Source organism: Patagioenas fasciata, chromosome 4 (genome assembly GCF_037038585.1).
Source record: "Patagioenas fasciata isolate bPatFas1 chromosome 4, bPatFas1.hap1, whole genome shotgun sequence".
Taxonomy (NCBI): Eukaryota; Metazoa; Chordata; class Aves; order Columbiformes; family Columbidae; genus Patagioenas; species Patagioenas fasciata.
In genome coordinates, this window is record NC_092523.1 from 14,755,866 (window position 1) to 14,771,141 (window position 15,276).

Sequence of the window (15,276 nt, forward strand, 5' to 3'; positions counted from 1 at the left end):
TAAAAATTATTAACTAAAAAAGTCTGTCATTTACACATTCAACATGAAATTCATAGGTTATGTTAATATACAGTGGGTTAGAGAAACAGAGAAACTGGAACACTGAAAAGAAATTTGTTTTTAAATTACTCCATAGGGCAAATTGTTTTACTATTTAAGCCAGAGACAAAATTACAGTGACTTCTTTGGGAATTAAGCCACCTGATTTTTATTTGAAGTTTGGTAATATAGTTGACAAAAGACAAAATAAAATCTTGAAATGTTCAGTATTAGAAAATTACAATCGCTTTTTTATCTTGGTAGTTTCCTCCGGATAGATGTTCACCTGGGATGTAGCCATGCATGACCAGAGAATATGAATAACATACCCAAATTGTATCACTGTATAAATCAGTTTCTTTTTTCTTTATCTTGCTTCAGATGTCACTGATCTTTGGTAGTTGCTCATCACATGAGCTTTTGCTGTATTAGCTGCACCTTCTGTAGCCCCTGAAAAATAATCACACTAATTTTTAGTATATAGTTATGAATATCCAAAAATACAAGATAATATTTTATAAGACGAAATGAACTAAGATGGTCCACCAGGAAATCATATTTACAGTCCTATTCCCTTTGCTTTCGATCTTGGCTGGCACACGCCTCATCTTTTACTATCGGTTTAAATGACGTCAGGCTCAGCATGAATAATAATAAAAAAAAAATTTGGAAATCTTCTGGTAGCTTCAATTACTTCATGATTTCACCCTGAGAGTGATGAACAGCTTATGCAGGAACCGTATCACACTCATTACAGAAAAAAAGCAGCAACAGAGATACTGGGAGGACAGTTCATTCTGTTATATATGGTTAATTAATACTATCCATCACAGTCCCAAGTCAACAAAACCTTAAACAGGTTTTAAGGCCAGCTGGGACAACTGCAACAGTCTAAAATGATTTTTCCCACAAAGCAAACTACAGAATGCAGTTGGGTACCATCTGAACCAAGACAGAGCTGGGGGGTGAGCTGAGGCACAGTCTCGAAGAATTGCATTCAGCCTTGGCTTTCAGACTGCAAATGACAGAAAATCCATTACAACCTGAAATCAACTGCATCAGCCATTAACCATCCTGTTAAAAATCTGCATCTTATCTGTACCCTGATTTCTCATAGATTCACTTTCTAGTCACTGCAGTCTTTATAATCTTACCTGAAAGACTGTCATCCATTATCAGAAAACTTTTCCCTCTGTAAGAAATCGCCAGCTGTTTCTAACCCTTCTGGTGCCCTCTGCTCGCTAAGGAAGTTTCCCAGACATAATTCCTGAAACACTTTTCTCATTCTTTTCCAGTTGCTCATATTTATTTTTATTTGAAAGACGAACAGCAGAACCTGACCTAGCCTGCAAGGAATTTTCTGTGCTGAATAAATTGATTGCACTAGTTCTCTCCCTTCTTTCCTCAATATATTCACATGGCTCTATATACAGCTGCACCTTTGTCCATCCCTGTGCAGTAAAGCATTTCAGCTTCAGCGACTAAAACCGATGCTCCTTAAGCATACATTCAACTGTGCTCCTAAATATAGCTCCACTTGAGCATACTTCTACAGTTAAGAACACATCCAGTTACTTCACTAAGTTGGCCTAATGTACAGTGACTTCCAGCCTTCTCCATCCCTACCACTACCTCTTCTTGGCTGGTTTAGAGCCTAACCGTAATGGGAGGTTTTTGCTGGGATGCTTTTATAGCCTAATCCTCAGCAGTACATCTGCACCTTTATATTTTTATTTCCTTTTGGCATTATTTTTTATCTCTTCGTGCTGACTACCTCTTACATGAGAGACTGTGTGCATTTTTGAGTGTTGTCTGTTTTTAAATAAATAACATTCAGCAGAACAGTGTATCTGTGTATTTTGAAATGGAAATAGAATATGTGGCAACGAAGGGAAAGAGCTAGTAAAACATATATTTCTAAAATCAGGAACTGCAAAGATTTTTTTTTTTCACTCAGAACCACTGCAATAGCAGTTAAATTCCATTACTACCGATCTGCCAGCTGTGAGAGAGAAGTGCAATTTTAACAGGTGAATAAAAAAGGAAAAATGAGAAAAAGCTCTGAAGGAGGAGCACAAAAGCCATTACAAAGATGATTTCAGGATGAAAAAAGCCACCCCAAACCTCTCAGCAAGTGACAGCTGTGGTTTTAATGGACTATTCTTAAAATGAGATTTATATGCAAACTGCCTACAGAAAGTTAAAAAAGGATGTTAATAACCTATAAATATTAAAGGTTTTTATCTCTGGCTCAAAAATATTGATGGCAATGGACGGAATATTATAACACACCATAAATGTCCCCATTTCACGATCACTGCTCTGGTCTATTGCTGCAATGAATGATCTGGTACAAGCGCTGCAGCAAGGCAGTTGTGCTGTTGCCTGCTCCTTCTCCACCTCTTCCCAACTCACTGGAGCCTATTAGTGGGGAGGGTGGTGGTGTTAGTCTCATGTGTCACCTTATCACAAACCAATATTATTTTCCACTACCATTGAAAATATTTCTGATCTCCCAGAGAATTCCTGTGACTTGAAAGTTTTGAGTATGCATGATGTGTTGGATCAACATTGAAGACTATCACTAAGTGCACCTACAGGTACAGGTGTGTCTTTGGCTGATGAAACTTCCCGCAGCTCAATAAGAGGTCTTTTTCCATAGGTGTTTGTGGTGAGCAACTTCAGTTCCCATCAGCTGAAATTCAAGAACATTTGCTAAAGACAAAATAGGTGAGAGAGGATATTTTATCCTCTACATTCTGAGCTACACAGGAGCAGGACAGACAAATGCAATCATAGAATCACAGAATGTCCTGTGTTGGAAGGAACCCACAAGGATCGAGTCCAATTCCTGTCCCTGCAGAGGATAACCCCAAAGTTCACACCTTGTGTCTGAGGACATTGTTCAATTGCTTCTTGAATACTGCCAGGTTTGGAGTTGTGATGAGACACTTTGGACACTCCTCTATACTTCTGGTCTGCCTATTGCAGACAGTACTGTAGAAAGCATAGTAAAATTTCATTCTTTAGATGTCTGACAAGTGAGCTCTGACAGTTTTTGTTTCAACGGGTTAAGGGGTCTCTCTCAGCTGCTTTCACCTCCTCTCTGCCTGACTCCACCACCCGCGGGAGATAACACACGCCCGCACCGCCGCTGCTCCCAGCCACAGCCCCAGCATCTTTGCTTCCAATGCTAGTGCTGAACTGGTGGTTCCAAGCCACCAGTGTGTGCATGTTGCTGCTGCGCTAGTTGTGGGCAGGCTATGTTGTTATTGGGCTCCTATTACTATTAAGTAGACAGATGATAGAATGTAAATGCATACACGCATATAGATACTGTATTATACATATAATTTGTGTTGCTGGATTTGCATGTTAACGCCCACACCTCTACAGTGGTGAAGCCATGAATAAAAGCTAAATAAGCAAATCAGAGCATTCGTTTTTTACAGAAAATATCCACATTTCTGGACTAGCAGTTTCAACAGGCACCTGCACAAGTACCTGTCCAAATCTGTCTTTATACAACTTGTATGAGGCATTGCTTAGGAAGGCAGAGTTTGTGCAAGCAACACATTGCCTCAGCATCACAGCTTTAGTCATGCTGTTTAGAATTCAGTGATGGCAAAAGCTAAATTCTCCCTCCAATATTAAATATAACTCTGCTTAAATGTGGAAAAGCAGTGCCAATTTCTTAAGTGAGAGCTAAAATGAAGCTCCAGTTTTTCTTGTGACGATTTTAGAAAATTGTTTAGAAGGTTGCAGAGTTTATTTCTTTATTTTTACTCTTTATTTAGTAACTAACACTTAATCTTCCTTCATGTCACTCTAGATCCAGCAAGGTATAGTGAGTTTTGTGGGCCTTGTCCTTCCCCATCTGCGTGCAGAAGCAGCTGGAAAGCTCTGAAGAGCGGCATTCTCAGCCCTTCTAGAGCCAAACCAGGCTGTTGATTCAGTAACGGGTTTGATCTCTATAAATGGTTTTTAAAAAAGGATTAGGTTTTGGAGAAACTAAATACGTAATATTTTGAATAAAAATCACTAAAGCATGTTCTCTGAAACACAAGTGTGACATGAGTGCATGGCAAGTCCAACTGCACAGCATTCACACCTGTACTGCTTAGGGTCATAGCTCTGTTCGTTCTCTCTTTGCACTGGAGCTTTACCGAGGGGGGAGACTGATCCCATTGAAGAGCTGAAAGGAGTGAGAATTGGATTTCGTTTGCCTGGTTTCTTACCTGTAATGCATCTCAGCCGTCCAGCAGAACCTTTTGAAACAATGACCGACCAGGCTACACTTCCCATCCCTATAGGAGAAAGTGAGACCCTCCCGCTCCGCTTGCCCCGTAACTTTCTGCCCCGCTCGCTCTCAGCGAAAGGCCAAGCGAGCTGTGGCTGTGGCCGCCCCCGACCGCGCCGCTTCCTCTGGGATACTGTCCAGGGGGTTTCTCACCATTTCCGAGGTGGGCACCGCACTCTTCCCTCCAGCTGCGGGAATTCACTGCACAAAGCCGGTGACGGCTGCAGAAAACCGCGAGGATGTTTCGGTTTCGGGAGGGAAGGAGGAAAGGAGCGCCCCATGACAGCCGCCTCCGCGGCGCCGTCCCGTTCTTCACAAGCGCCCCTACCCCCCGGCCCGGACGGCGCGTCCCTGGCGGCGGAGCATGCTCAGAGGGCGACGGGGGGGTGGAGGGAGGACCGGCTTGGGGAGCGGGGAGGTGGCAGCGGGGGCGTCGCTTCGCAGCTCTGGGAGCCCCGGCGGGCGCGGGGCGGGCGGAGCCGCCAGCCCGGACCGGAGCCACCGGGAGCCGTGGCGGCGCGGAGCGGCCCCCTCGAGGAGCGGGTACCCTGAGCACGGTGCACGCCGAGCCGCGGAGCGGTGAGCCCGCGGCGGAGAGGAGCGCGCTGAGCGGTGGAAACCCCAAGCGGGAGGACGCGCTGAGCCGCGGAGCGGGGAGCGCAAGCGGCGGGACGCGGCGCGGTACCTCAACCGGTGCCGCGGAACAGAGACCCCACGCAGGGGGACGCACTGAGCCGCCGAGCGGGCGCCTCAACCGGGAGCCGCGGGCCAGAGACTCCGCGCAGGGGAGCGCGCTAAACTGCGCAGCACGGACCCCAAGCGGGAGCCGCGGTGGCGGAACACAGACCCCACGCAGCCGAGCGGGCGCTCCAACCGAGAGCGGCGGGGCAGAGACCCCGAGCAGGGAGAAGTACTGAGCCGCGGGGCGGGGACCCCAAGCGGGAGCCGAGGGAGGCGGGACAGGAATCCCGAGCAGGGGGCGCGATGTGCGGCGGGACGCGGAGTCCGCAGCCCGATACGCGCTGAACGGCGGAGCGGGACCGGGTGCATCCGGCAGGGGTGGCGGGGGGGCAGCGGCCCCATGGGGCCGGGCGGCAGAGCGGCGCTGGCTGCTCGGCGCGTCCCGGCCGCCGCCGCCCCGCCGCCGGGAGCCGCCAGCGGGAACCGCCAGCCATGCTGCGGGGCGGCCGGAGCCCTCTGCCGCCGGCGACGGGACCCCTCGGCGGGGCGCAGGGACCGGCGGGCGCCCCCGGGGTGGCGCAGGTGGCGGCGGGCAGCCTGCTGGCTCTGCTCATCCTCTGGACGCTCTTTGGGAACGTGCTGGTGTGTGCGGCCATCGTCCGCTACCGGCACCTGAGGAGCAAGGTCACCAACATCTTCATCGTGTCCTTGGCTGTCTCGGACCTGCTGGTGGCTCTGCTAGTCATGCCCTGGAAAGCGGTGGCTGAGGTGGCTGGGTACTGGCCCTTTGGGGCTTTCTGCAACATCTGGGTGGCCTTTGATATCATGTGTTCCACGGCCTCCATCCTGAACCTATGTGTGATCAGCGTGGACAGGTACTGGGCTATTTCCAGCCCTTTCCGCTATGAGAGGAAGATGACCCAGCGGTTGGCTTTGGTGATGATCAGTGTGGCATGGGCTTTATCTGTGCTCATCTCCTTCATCCCTGTCCAGCTCAACTGGCACAAAGGTGGGGATGTTGTTGCTGCTGGTGATACTGGAGATGGATTTGGCACTGGCTGGGCAGCAGCAGGTGCTGTCACCACCTGGGCAGAAGATATGAGCACCACATGGGTGGCATTAGCAGCAATGAGACCCTCTGATGGGACCTCTGGCAGCAATGATACTCTCACTGGACCATCAGAGAGCTGTGACTCCAGCCTCAACAGGACGTATGCTATTTCATCCTCCTTGATCAGTTTTTATATCCCAGTAGCTATCATGATAGTTACCTACACTCGAATCTACCGTATTGCCCAGGTGCAGATTCGTCGTATCTCTTCCCTGGAGAGGGCAGCCGAGCATGCGCAGAGCTGCCGGAGCAGCCATGTTGACTGCCACCATCACACAAGCCTCAAGTCCTCTATCAGGAAAGAGACCAAGGTCTTGAAGACTCTGTCCGTCATCATGGGCGTCTTTGTCTGCTGCTGGTTGCCGTTCTTCATCTTGAACTGCATGGTTCCCTTCTGTGAGAGCCCACCCAGTGACCCCCACGCTGGCCTTCCCTGTGTTAGTGAGACCACCTTTAATATCTTTGTCTGGTTTGGTTGGGCCAACTCCTCTCTCAACCCCATCATCTATGCCTTCAATGCTGACTTCAGAAAGGTCTTCTCCAACCTCCTGGGATGCGGTCATTTTTGCTCTAGTACTCCAGTGGAGACTGTTAATATAAGCAACGAGCTAATCTCTTACAACCAGGACACCCTTTTTCATAAGGAGATAGTGACTGCTTATGTTAACATGATCCCAAATGTGGTTGACTGTGAGGAAAATCGCGAAGACCCTTTTGATAGAATGTCCCAGATCTCCCCTGACCACGAGATTGCCACTGACTCTGTCTGTGAGCTGGACTGTGAGGGAGAGATTTCACTAGGCAAAATAACTCCTTTCACTCCAAATGGTTTACACTAAATTGCATCCTGTCCTGGTCAGTTGTTCTTGGATTTTACAAAAAAAAAATATTAGCACTGAGTGGAAAAACCTGCTTGATTTTATGCTGTAGTTTGGTCAGTCACTTCATGCTAAACTCACTTCTATGTGTAGCACTTTGCAGGATGTAGACACTGTCATACAGGGAGCTGGCAGCACAAACTTAATTCAGCACTTCCTCAGGCTGGGAGAGGACCAGGCAGTCGCATTGATTAGCTGTGGTGAGGTGTTGTGGTATAATTACAGTCAGTTCATTTGTATAATGTGTTTGCAAATGAAAGGTGCCATTGTCAGTGCTAAGTATTACAACTTCTAAAATCAGGGACAGATGTGGCTGGCATAGACGTCAAATAGAAAAAAATTCTTGGCTGTTTGTTCAGATGCTATGTTTCTTTTTCTCTGTTGGTTTTTTGTTTTGCTTTTTTTTTTTTTCTTCCTGAGATAGAAATAGCAAGGTGGTGATTTGGATGATTATTTAAATGCGTGTTTCTGCCAAAACAGTTTATGTGAAATCCGTGTTCTTCTAGGCAGCAGTGTTGCCTATGATATCCTTGCCATGTTCCCAGATAAATAAATAAAAGTTACATTGATCAAGGGGTTATCATCTTTCATTTATCATCCTGAAAGGTTTACAAGTATTCCAACTTTTAACATTTCTGTTTGAATGGTTAGAATGACTAACAGATAAACCTTATTATTTTAAGAGCAAAATAGTCTGTATAGAAAATACAATTTTTGAATGAATGGAAGGCTAATAGGAATAATTGACTTAAATGAACTCTTTTATATGGCTCTACTAACAGCTACATTTATGCCTATTTTTCTTTAGTATTATAACCGATGCTATCCCTCTGCAGCTAAGAATATAAAGTCTACGTACCTACAACCTATTAAAACTTTCCACATAATTCTGTACTTGAACTTACTTTTTAAAGATACTGTTAAGGAGAAGAGTTTCATGATAGAATTAGGAACTGGATGTGCCTGAAAACAGTAATTATGTTTGAAAATGCTGTTTGTAATCAGCATTTCCTAGTGTAGACATTAGAGAACTCATTCAAACCAAGAGAAGAAAAAAATGGTGTTGATGTATTTCTTTAGTTATTTACTTATGAAATAGAATTTAAATATACTTCAAGTGCTTTGAGTCTACAAAACATTTTACAGCAGTCTTTAAAAATAATAAAAGAGTATTTTAAGCTATCAAAACATTTCTATCAATTGTTTTAGAAACGTTTGTAAGTGTTCAGCTCAGAAATAAGAAGTGATCTTATTTTCGAGACAAATGATCAAAAGCAGGAAAAACAAAACCAATAGTTGTTTCAAGTTTTAGCTCCCAAAATGAACAACACTGAAATTCATTTATCCTATAAAAATACCCATGCCCTGAGCTGAGCGGATTTAAATTAAATTGCAGGTGAGGACTCACTAGCACTCCTCCTCCTCATGGTCCTGACCAGCCTCACCTGGGGCCTCCCCATCATCCCAGACTGGGAACTGAAGGTCCCTATATGATGTGTGGGGAAAAGGTAGGATGTCAGCTAGTCAACGTGGCTCAGGGGAAGCCATTTAAGCAGATGCTGGGATTTGTGGCTGTTTTTCATTTAGGATTGGGCTTCTTTGGAAGTCAAGCCCCTAATACTGGTTAGAGGTTTGGTTTACATTACCTTTGGGATATGGGGTGGAAGAAGTGCAGAAGGTATGTGATCAAAATCCCTTTGTGGCTGCATCTGCTGCAATCTGGTTTTGTCTGCAAGCGACATTGTGTATCTTTGATATTAATTGTTGATATTGTCACTTTGGATTATCTTTTCAACTGCTTGTCACTGAAGACTGATATCTACCTGAGTGTTTTCTTTGCTGTTGATATGAAATCTCAGTGGAATGTTGCTTTACAGCTGTCCTCAGAAAAGGGTATTGTGACACTGGCTCAGGGAAGCTTGTAAAAAAAGAAGTCTCATGCCAGATGCAACCTACTAATGGCTTGACGTCAAAGGTGAGTACGTTATTGTTCCTGTACTAAATCAATCGTATGTTGCCGTGAATTAACCATAGTTTTACCAAGTTAGATAAACTTATGCAGAATAAAATAATTTCCCAAATAAAAATGTGGGAAACTGCTTCTGGTGGTGCGGTGATGAATTATCTCAACCAGAATTTAGATTTTTGCGTTTTCTAGTTACTACTCAAATTTTTAGGCTAGTACAGCATGTTGAACTTTCTGGATCTGTGCAAAAAGCCTATGATATCCAGATGCAAGAGGTGCAGCCACCTTGCGATGATTCCAGCTCACAGGGCAATATATTTTACCTAATTTTGTCCATATTAAATCAGAAACAGCCCAGGGAAGTGTGGAAGAGAGAACATGATCTCCTCCTGAGTATCTGCATGCCACCAGGCTGTGCAGCCTGATGCTGTGTGTTACACCTGCTCCAGCAGCAGTATGGAGCAGCGGAGCAGTTTCAGTAGTAACAGTGGGGAGGGCATCCCCTCACTTCCACAAGCAGCTTTTCCTCTTCAAAATAGTCCCTGTGCTGGTGGTGTGACAGTTCCCTTGGATCCAGTTACCTGCAGGTGTGGTGGAAGGGTAGATGTGTACAAGAAGATGCTGGTGCATCACCCTGATAGGTGCCTTTTTCCTTGTTGAGGCTTTACCTGCCTGGGTTTCTGGAATAAGTGAGTGGGCTACCACTGGGAGTGCAAGAAGATGACATCTCCATCAGTGGGTTTATACAGCAGCTTTGTGCAGAATATTAGAAACAGTCTTATTTCAGGTCTGAAGGAAGGCAAATTTTTAGCCTGCCCCCAGAACTTGGGAGCATGATTAGGATAATACAGAAAAACGGCCAAACTGCCACTTTCCATTACTAATTTATCTTATGACTTCAGCTGGTAAATGATTTCTGATGGTGGCTCTATGATGTAATTTCTCTCCTTGGACTATGTACCTGTCAGGGGCCTTCATCCTTCAGAGCCCAGGAGCATCAGAAAGGGAACATTTCTGCTTCAAAAGACAGAGAGAAGGTACTTTTTTGCTGGAAGCACAGATTGACCTTACGGATATGAAGGGAAACCTTTTTCTTGCGTTGTAATATAGGGACAATTTGTTGCTTTTTAATGTGTCTTAATTACTTATCACTGACAAAACTAGCGTAATCATAATTAGTAAGATAGATAAACATTTTAAAGAAATGTGTATTTTGCCTTGAACTATAAAAAGGGGCAGGCTGTTTTAATTAACACATTCCCCAAAAAAAGATTGTTTTAACTGGATTTTTTTTTTTTTAAGCTTGGATGAAAGTGCTGCCCTACTTTTTTAATGGTTTCCCTCTTAAGGACTAATGCATCTGCCTAGCCATAGACCAGAGTTCACTGGAGGTGCATGTAGGTTTTTATAATCCTCATATCCTTGTGGTGTCACTCCGGAACTCATGTGTGTCACTGGCTTTGTGCCTCCTGTCAACATGTTTTCTTCCGTGAAAGTTGCCTTTCTCCTGTTATGCGTTTTACTTCCTAATTAAGCCTGATCACTTATTGCTAGTGCAGTTTTTTGGGGTTCTTCTTTTTTTTTGTCCTTTGTACTTTAATGATCTGAATGTATGGTGCAGTTTGGCTTTGAGTCATCATTACTTAGTCTAGTCCTGAGTGATGGCTGACCTTCAAGATCCCTGATTATTTTCGGCTTCTATTTTGTGTTAATGTCTAATTATCTTACCTTGCAATATGTGTCACTGTTAAATTACCTGAGCCAGCCAAATCTTTGTTATGGCTCATTCTGTTAGTTCTGGATAACTCCATACCAAAAGAGGGCCAATATATTAGTCTCTTATGTTCTCTGTTTGGATTCAGTAGTGACAGAGGAGTTAATTTTAGTGAAAGAACAGAACAGGGAAAGGTATTTTAGTTCATTTTTAAGAATTTGGGACATGGAGAACATGAAAGTACACTGTTCTATACTACAGACACCGTGAAGACTCTTTCACTATTCAAATCTTCAAAGAGCTTTTAACAACACTGTCTTTAACAATGAGTGGTGGGTTGCATACTGTGCGTTTGTGTTTTTTTTTACCCACGCCCCCCGATCTAAAGACATGTAGATGACTTTCTCAGAGGTGAACACAAACAAAACACTTCTCAAAGGGAGAAAAATTACTGCAATAAATCTGGTGAGTTTGGTGTTTTATCCCTTTGCTTTCATTGTGTTTTTTACTTTTACCAGCCACATCTGATGTGCCTCTGCAGGGAGGCTCCCTACTGAGTACTCTGATGTTTTGTAACATATAGCAAAAAAAAAGGCTTCAAAATTAGGAGGGCTTCTTATAGAAATAACACTAAGCACAATCTTACACCATTTAGGAGTCAATAATGTATAAATTCAGCATTCAAGAGACTGACAAGACTGGAGGCAGTGTTCAGAGCGTGCATCAGACTGGAGGTCTGAGAGGTCACAAGTCCCTCAGCTGTTTGTATGTGCCAAAATTGCCACTCTTGACAAGAAGAGCATTTTTGTCACTGTCACACAGAAGGCAGGGTATACACCTATGCCAGCGTTAATGATTACGCACGGATTTTTCTTTCCTCTGAGGCCGTCTTTGTTACTGTTTAATTGGATTCATCAGATTGTTAAAATTATTCAGTGACTATTTAAATCAGTAGAAGACCTCAGTGATGGATGTGGGCTTGGGTCACAGAGCAATGAAATTATTTCTCCTGGTTTCTTATGAATATTACTACTGGTAGTTTCTGCTAGTGGATGACAATGTGTTAAACTCGGCGTGCTGAACAAAAACATTTCACCAGAAGATACGCAGAAGTAATTGTTTTATTCAGATTTACTTCCATGTTTTCAAACTTTGGAAGGCTTTTTGAACTTTGCAGGAGCTTCACAAAGTCCACACAGAGCATCTCCACTTTGATCGTATGATCATGACACTCACCCTTTATATATAAACATTAATAAGGTCACCCCTTAGTCTCTTCCAAACTAAAGAGACCCAGCTCCCTCAGCCTTTCCTCATAAGGGAGGTGCTCCACTCCCTTCATCATCTTTGTTGCCCTGCACTGGACTCTCTCCAGCAGTTCCCTGTCCTTCTGGAACTGAGGGGCCCAGAACTGGACACAATATTCCAGGTGTGGTCTCACCAGGGTGGAGTAGAGGGGAAGGAGAACCTCTCTCAACCTATTAACCACCCGCTTCTAATACACCCCAGGATGCCATTGGCCTTGGCCACAAGGGCACAGTGCTGGCTTATGGTCACCATTATTAATGGTGCACCGAAGAAGTGCCTGTTTCTTTAGCCTTTTGTTTATTGTAGCAGTGGTAAAATTGAAGTGAGCAATAATGGGATTAATGGTGTAAAGAGTGAAAATACAAGTAATATTATAATCTGAAGCAGGTGATGGATTGTTTCTTTCAGGAAGTCTGCTGGCTTGCCCAGGATGGTTTAGTTTAATAGAAATTTACAAGATGATTTTATCTTGTTACAGTCTAAATTCATTCTCATTTGTGACTGGAAATAATCTTCAGTAAGATTTATAGCAGACAGCTGTTTAAGGAGGCTAAACATTTTTATGGACTTACTTATATCACAGTCACATTTGTGAGGTTTGTGAAGTACAATGCAGTAATCATAAAAGAAAAAAAATTAAAACTCCAGTCCATGAAAAAGAGTTGTCCCATTAATTACTCCCCAGTTCTAACAACAAATATTTGTTTGTATCTTGTACTGCGCTCTCATTGCTACCAGAAGAAGCTGGAATGCTCTGAACCTGCTACTAATAATCTGCTGATCCACATTAGGAGGAAGGTCTGAAAAATAAGAGGAGAAACGGCAGCAATGTGTACAGATAAATGCAGTTTGCATGAAATCAGTCTAGCGCCAGCCAGCCCTTGCAGGGGACTGCATGGCACCAAGCCGTTCCTGGTGCACAAGCACCTCAGCCTTGGCCACAAACACCACCCCCCTGGACCGAGGCTGCATGGTAGACCCCTTACTCCCAAGGGGATGCTCAAAATCTGCATGTAGTGCTTAGGAAGCCTGAGGTTTTTAATGACTTACTGCATTAAAGTGAGACCACACTTTTCTCTGAAGTGGTCGCAAATGACATCTCGTTGGTGCAGACTCTCTGGTTTAGCTGCCGCCTGGCTAGCACTTGAACGGATGTGGCTATGACAGCTGCTTGGGGTTTAGATATCTGAACTGCGTGTATGTCATAGTTGAGGGGCCTAATGTTGAATGGAAGAAATCCTGAATTCATATAGTTTTTCCAGAGCCCCAGAGAAGCACTGCAAATCACAGTCTGGTGGTTGCAGAGCAGAGATGAACCTCGACCACAGCTTGGTTGCTTCCAAGGACATCGGAGAAATCCAGTCTAAACTTTACCTGCTGTAGTTTTGAAAATGTCCCATGAGTAAAATATGAACAGGGAAGCCGAGTGTGCCCCCTTTTACCCTTTGACCTAATTTTTCCAATCTGAAAGGTTTTTAGCAAAATTAAAAATCTACATTTCCAGCCTTTGGCCTTGACCTTTTGCTTTCTCTGTTAATTTCATATAATTAGTCTCATTTGGTGAACAGAAGCTCCTGGCATGGAGTTAACTGCTTGGGTACTTCATCGTCACCAAATACAGAACGACCTCAAGCTACACTTAAATTACATTAAGTCTCCAGCCAAAAGGGAATCTTTTACTTTTTTTTTTTCTTTCCCAAATGACAACATTTCTCTCCTCAACGCATGATTGTTCACCAGAGACATAATTTAGAGGACAAGTGTAAATAGACTTTTTTTAAAGCTCTTAGGGATTTTACTTGATTATACAAAATGAGAATGGATCAACATTAGGCACAGAGATAAACAGAGTTTTTTTCTACAAGAGGTTTAATTTTTAGCCTCTTATAGAAATAAAGGCTGGATGTTTTCATTGTGAAGAGTATATATGCATTTCATTTTAAACACATGCGTACAGGTGTTATTTTATATGCACACACTCAGATATATTTAATCATATTTACATGCATTTTTCTCTCTCACAAAATTTGCAAATTCATCCAGAAGGAAGTGATTCAGATCTTAAAGCTTTACTATTATTCTTTCATCACAACAATCAAATACAAGTACATAGTCTCCCCAGATGCTCAAAAGGTGTTTTGGATGTTTAGAGTTGAGAATCTTTGAAAATCCAAACTTAAATTATGCACTGAGAGGGAGCATACAAAATGTTTTCAACTATTTTATTTCAAAGAATTTTTATAATAATTTACTAATTGATGTTTTAGTTATTAGTACAAGCATTTTGAGACATATCAAAAGGAGGCAATGATTTACAAGTAGCTCTTGGATATCTCTCAACAACATATATTCAATAATGCTTCTGTCTACCCCATTTGGTGAAACGAAGGTGCAAACTTCTTGACAGTGTGCAAAGAGTTTCTTCTTCATCAGAAGATAAAAATGTATTGTATAACCTTTCAAAACATCTAATTTAGGTAACACAGTGTTCAAAATTTAAATGGCATCTTAGGTAGAAGCATTTTCTATATTAAACAACTACTTGGATGATTCAAATGATGCTCTTCTCTTAAAAATAATGCTTACAAAGGGTCAGGGTTTCATAGGTCAAATGGGTTCGAGAAGTGCAAATTTGAGGACCAGCTCAGCAGCACTGAACAAAGTAGGCAAGATTGAATGTCCTGGCAATAACAGCTGTGTCTGGGGACAGGGAAGAAAATACCTGGTTAGGAGGCAGGGAGAGAATTTTAGGGCAAGAATGAGATAAACCAGTAGAGGGTCCTACAAGCCAGAAATCTGGTGGCAGCTGATAGAAGGCAAGGGAAGAATGGATACGGTCCCAGGTAGCTGAGTCAGGGGTGATAACAGAGGTCAGTAGGTTTTGGAGCAAGTGGGTGAAGGGGTCTGGATAGTGTCTGGGCAGTGAGCATCCCTAGGGGCTCATGGGCCTCTGAAAGGCTATAGATGGATGAGATTTCTGTGAGCAAGCTGAGAGTGGACAACTCGCCCACCCCTTCTGCTCCCAGGATCCACAGACTGTCCTGCTTTGTGTAATCCTTGCCTACTGCTTCTGATTTACTTCGATATTGCCTCTTCGTTTTATCGTTGAACAGGTAAAACGCAACTGTCAATCTACTGAGCAGCAGATGATCCACTATCATATTTATGCCATTGTGTTAAATCTTGGAAAATAACTTCCACAGCAACACTCTGTATCATTCTGGAAGGTGTAATTAGTCAAGGAGTGGTGAGCAAAGAGGGCTTTGAGATCATCTTCCC

At 43.5% G+C, this 15,276-nt stretch overlaps 2 protein-coding genes across 2 annotated transcripts in view; one reads left to right on the forward strand and one right to left on the reverse strand.

Annotated features, from left to right (window-relative positions):
* Positions 1-202: 202 nt before the first annotated feature.
* The window catches only part of SLC2A9 (solute carrier family 2 member 9), a 146,586-nt gene continuing 131,512 nt past the window's right edge, over positions 203-15,276 (reverse strand). Inside the window, exon 12 of the mRNA XM_071808576.1 lies at positions 203-489. Coding sequence (XP_071664677.1) covers positions 448-489 — 42 coding nt within the window. The 3' untranslated portion in view covers positions 203-447. The remainder of the gene's footprint in view (positions 490-15,276) is intronic.
* DRD5 (dopamine receptor D5) lies at positions 4,827-7,578 on the forward strand. Its single transcript, XM_065837219.2, has one exon. It carries the CDS (start codon positions 5,513-5,515, stop codon positions 6,968-6,970), a length of 1,458 nt encoding a protein of 485 aa, XP_065693291.1. The 5' UTR covers positions 4,827-5,512; the 3' UTR covers positions 6,971-7,578.

Coding starts and splice junctions, on each gene's coding strand:
- DRD5 (XM_065837219.2), top strand. CDS start 5,513: ATGCTGCGGGGCGGCCGGAGCCCTCTGCCGCCGGCGACGGGACCCCTC.